The sequence below is a fragment of the Catharus ustulatus genome, chromosome 8 (assembly GCF_009819885.2).
Source record: "Catharus ustulatus isolate bCatUst1 chromosome 8, bCatUst1.pri.v2, whole genome shotgun sequence".
Lineage (NCBI taxonomy): Eukaryota > Metazoa > Chordata > Aves > Passeriformes > Turdidae > Catharus > Catharus ustulatus.
In genome coordinates, this window is record NC_046228.1 from 14,234,335 (window position 1) to 14,238,881 (window position 4,547).

The window sequence follows — 4,547 nt, forward strand, 5'->3', positions numbered from 1 at the left end:
CAGCGGAAAGGCAGGGGCCGGGCGGTGACTTCGGAAAGAGCTCGGATGGCCGAGCGGTTCGGAGGGGGAGCAGCCCCGACCGTCACCAAGCGCGGAGGGGCAGCGGGGAGCCCAAGGCGCTGCGGCGGGCACAGAAACGCGCACAGCGGCGAGGTCCGTGGGGAAAGGCAGGGCTCGAGAGCCGCAGGAGAAGCGGGAGGGGCGTGCTCGGGCATCCCGGGGCTCCAATGGATGGAGCCTGGAGCCGCGGCAATCTCCTCTGCGGCCAGCGCTGTTCGCCAGGGGCTCGGGGGCAAAGGGAGACGGAGGACGCAGCGGAGTGGGGGAATATGAAAAGTCCCGTTCCCCAGTGCTGGTCTTTTGTTCCCGGGGACCGACACCCACCGAATCCACCGGCAATGGGGGGAGCGAGCTCCGCCGAGCTCCTCGGCTCGCCTCCACCGGGAAAGAAAGGGTACAGGAATTGTCCCCTGCCCGGTGCCCGGCGTGCCCGGGCGCGACACGGCCCCGCCGGGCGCGGGGACAGCGGGGCAGGCGGAGCGGGACCGCCCGGCTCCCGCAGCCCCCGGTGCAGCGCCCGCCCCCCGCCCCGGCCCCGGGGCTCACCGTCCTCGTAGTTCTTGAGGTAGTAGTCGGGGCCGGGCCCGCCGCGGCTCTTGGCCGGGTTTTTCACGTTGTGGAACTGCAGAAAGTCCGTCCTCTTGCCCGCGAAGCGCAGGAAGGCGGGGGCCAGGCCCCGCGCCAGGGTCACCAGCCGCCGGGAGCTGGGGAGAGGAGAGAGGGGGCTGAGGAAAACGTGGCCGGGCCCTCGCTTCCCCAGGACCGCCAGCGACCGGGGAACACGGGGCTCGAGGAGCCGCCGCTGTCCTGGCGGGCCCCGTTGCCCCGCCCGGGGCGGTGCGACGCGGTACCAGCGGTGCGGGCTCTGCGCGGGCCGAGCAGCGCGGCCCCGGAGCGGGGAGCGCCCCGCCCGCCCGTGCTGCCCCGGAGACCGGCGGGCCCGGCTGTCCCCGTCCTGTCGGTGCCCTCCGGACAAGTGCAGCGGCGTCCAGGAGGCAGAGTAGCTCAAAGCCACGGACCGTGCCGCGGGCCGAGCCGCCGGGGAGGGGAGAAAAGCGGGAGCCGTCCCGGCTCCGCTCCTCTCGCGCCTTCTCGCATCCTCGCCCTGCTCCTTCCCCGGCTGCCGACAGGACCCTCGGAGCGGGCGTGCGGGGGAGATCCGCTCTCCCTCCCCGACTTACCCAGCAGGGAGAAGGCTCCCTGGCCGTCCCAGCGCCTCCAGGCCGCGGCCGCTCCGCACCGCACCGCCGGTGGAACCCAGAGCAGCTGCAGCCCGGCTCTGCCCCCCGCGCAGCGCTGCAAGTCCGGGGAGCGGAGGGCTCAGAAGACCTGGCCGACACCCGCTCTCTGCCCATCGGGACCCCGGGAAGGCTCGGCTCGGCAGGCGGCCCCGTTCCTGCTGCTGTTTTCTGTTTGATTTTGATTATTTTCCCCCCCACTGAGCTGCCTCGGCCCCGTGTTGTGCTTTTTGCAGCGGAGCGGTTGCTGGAGCGAGGGGAGCACGACATTTTTGCAGTCATAACTGATAAGTCTCCGAAATGCTTTCTCCATTGCAAACATGTGCATCTTAATGGAAACCATGGCCTCGCTCCCTCCGTCACAACAAGCGCCGCCAGCAGCGCGGAGCCCGGCAGGGCTGGGCGGCGGGGCCGCCGGGGCGCCCCGCGGGCGGCGTGGGGAGGGCGCCGGGGGGCTCCTGCCTTACCTTAAGAAATCGAGCCAGCCATCATGAATGATGGAGGGGTCCAGCTGCAGGGAGAGGAAATTCTCACTGATTATCCTGACAGGGCTCTTGGTGTTGACATCAAGGAGAATGAGAGTTCTTCCCTTCACACCTGGAGGTTTCTCCACCGGCAGTGCTCTCCTGTCCCCAGCCTGGGAGGGCAGCGAGAAGGTGACTATGAGGGCCAGCCCAGGTGCCATCAGGGCTAAGAGCCCTGGGGGGCAGGAGCTGGGACAGGGCATGCCGGAGAGCAGGAAACCCCTAATTAACTCGCTGTCTGCAGGGGCTCGCTGGTGGCTAATTGTCCTTATCTAAAGTGTGGGGCGCTCTGCCTTTTTTTGCAATGTTTTGGTGTTGGTGGAGGGGAACTCACGCCCCTGACCAGCCTTTCTCGCAGCCGGTGCCAAGACTCCTTGCAGCCAGCACCGCCCCTTTAAGAGATGCAGGCTCCAGACATTTTTAACTTTTTGAAGGTAAGGGGAGGCTCCTGGTTTAACCCCCTCAGCTCGGGGCCCGCCGCCGTGCTGCAGCCCCACCAGCACCGAGCTTTCGCTTTGCGCCGGCTCCGGAGGACGTTTTCGGCTCCCAGAGCACACAAAACCGGGATGGAGTCGGGACACCGAGACACCGGGGAGCTCGGGAGGGGGACCGGAGCGCGGGGGCCGGCCAGCACGGCCCGGGATGGTCGCCGGCTGCAGGAACGACAGAGACGGTAAGGCAGCGAGGAACGGTCTTGGTTGGAGAAAGAGGGGGAAGGGGGGCAATCACCTCGGAAAAAAACCCAAACACTACCTGAGGGAAGAGTTAGCTCCAAACTGCGCCGGGACCCGCGGAGCTGGGCGAAGCCCTCGGGGCCGAGCAGGACCGGACGGGCGCAGCGGGGCTGGGGGCCGCCTGCACCCCGGAGCCCTGGCGCTGCAGGCTCGGTGCGCCCTGCCCGGAGCTGGGGCTCGGCCGGTCCTCGAACGAAGGCCGTCGGGCACTGCAGGGAAATGGGACACGGGGAATGGAGCCACCGGTCGCCCTTTCCCGCCTGCCTCCCGGCCCATCGGTGTCCGACCAGCGGCCGGGAAAGAAGAGGGGCGGCAGCAGCAGCGCCTGGTGTGGGAACGTCCGCATCGGGGACGGAAAGGACAGCACGATCTGATGGCACCGACGACGACCCCCGTGCCGGGGCCAGCCCTCCTTCTCTGCCTCCGGGACGAGCCGAGCTCGGCGCACGGCAGAAGTGCAGGCGGCTGCGGTTGTCAGCTCTGGGCGCAAGGTCGTGGCACCGGACCGGGGATCGGTGGAGGCTGCCGACAATCCCGGAGGCTCAAGGAACGTCCATCCGAATCGGACATCCTCTCCGTCAGCAGCCGCTTCCCGGGCAAGCCCCGAACTCCTACAAGCGGTCTGCGACCTCCGGGACACGTAACGCGCCCGTACCTGCGCTCTCGGCCGCCGTGGCCCGCCCAGGCAATGTGGGACGCGGGGCCCCGGTGCCGCTGCCGGCGGGAGGGCTGAGCCGGGCCAGGTGCGGTCCGCCGGGGCCCCGCAGCCCCGGGGATGGGGCGGCCGCAGCACCATCTGCTGGTGAGGGGCCCGGCGCGGCGGGGGAGCCGGCACCCACCTGCGGACACCCTCGGCGCCGCGGACCGGACGTGCCGGGGCTGCGGGCAGCAGCGCGGCTTCGGGATCCAGGCACAAATCTGCCGCAAGAGCGGCCCGAGCGCCGGGGAGCCGCCAGCCGCCCTCGGGGAAACCGGCGGGAGCGGCCCGGGCAGCCGGATCGGGGGCACTCGGAGCGCACGGGCAGCCCGCTGTCCCGGCAGGGCTCCCCGCTCTTGGGAACCCCCTCCAGCTTTCCCGGTGTCCGTGCGGAGCTACTTGCGGACCCCGATCGCCCCGGTCAGTGCCGAGGGGCCCCAGTGACCTGGGGCGAGTCCCGGAGCTCGGCGCGCTCGGCTCACCCCGCACGGACGGGAACCACTCAGGCCAGGGCCCCGGTGAAGCCGCGGACAGCGCTGTCTCCGGTGGAAATTTTCACTTCCCCCGTCTCTCTGCCCTTGAAACGCTTCAAGACAAGAGGGGCAGCCACCCCTGGCAGTCCCGGGTCACTCGGGCAGGGGCTGCGGCGGTCCGGAGCCGCAGAGGTAACGCGTGGGGAAGGATGAAACAACCCTCCGGCTCTGCTAGGGGCGAGAAGGGAATACACTGACTAGGATTTGTCGTGACACCGTCCCGCCAAAGCGGAGATGGGAGCAGGGCTCAAGCCGTGCCTGGGACAAGCTGCCGAGCGCAGCCAGGCTGACCCACAGCAGCACAAGGGTGCCCGGGGCAGCGGGCTCTGAGCGCTGGAATAAGTAAGAGGATCCGGGGAAAAGAGCTGTGCAATTTCAGCTGTGCAAAGCCCTGGCATCCCGGCACAGGAAGAAGGCAATTTAAGCCTGGAAATTTGTATTCGGCTGCAAACACTTCTCCCGAGGTTTGCAATAACACTTAAAACTGACCTAGGACCTAAAACCTCTGTTTCAGAAGCTGCGCAGTTTTTTGGGTCATCTCCAAATGAGGAACGAATTTTAAAATTATCTCGTTATTTTGTAATACTTTTTTTCTGTGCTTTCAGAAGATGTGAACAAGGCTTCAGGGGTGTTTGTTGTGGTTGCAGGCCGAAATTTTGTATCGTGCCTCCCTCCAAGGATGGTTCCATTTTCAAACGAAATTCCAGTGTGTTCTGTAGTAAAAGGGGGGAAAAACCCACAAACAAGAACTAAACAAATTA

At 67.2% G+C, this 4,547-nt stretch overlaps 1 protein-coding gene across 2 annotated transcripts in view; it reads right to left on the reverse strand.

Annotated features, from left to right (window-relative positions):
* HPSE2 (heparanase 2 (inactive)) overlaps positions 1-2,469 on the reverse strand; it is a 106,279-nt gene extending 103,810 nt beyond the window's left edge. For both annotated transcript variants that reach the window (XM_033065986.2, XM_033065985.2), the window contains exons 1-2: positions 1,766-2,469; positions 607-764 (exon numbers count right to left, since the gene is read on the reverse strand). In XM_033065986.2, coding sequence (XP_032921877.1) covers positions 607-764; positions 1,766-2,025 — 418 coding nt within the window. In that variant the 5' untranslated portion in view covers positions 2,026-2,469. The remainder of the gene's footprint in view (positions 1-606; positions 765-1,765) is intronic.
* Positions 2,470-4,547: the final 2,078 nt, after the last annotated feature.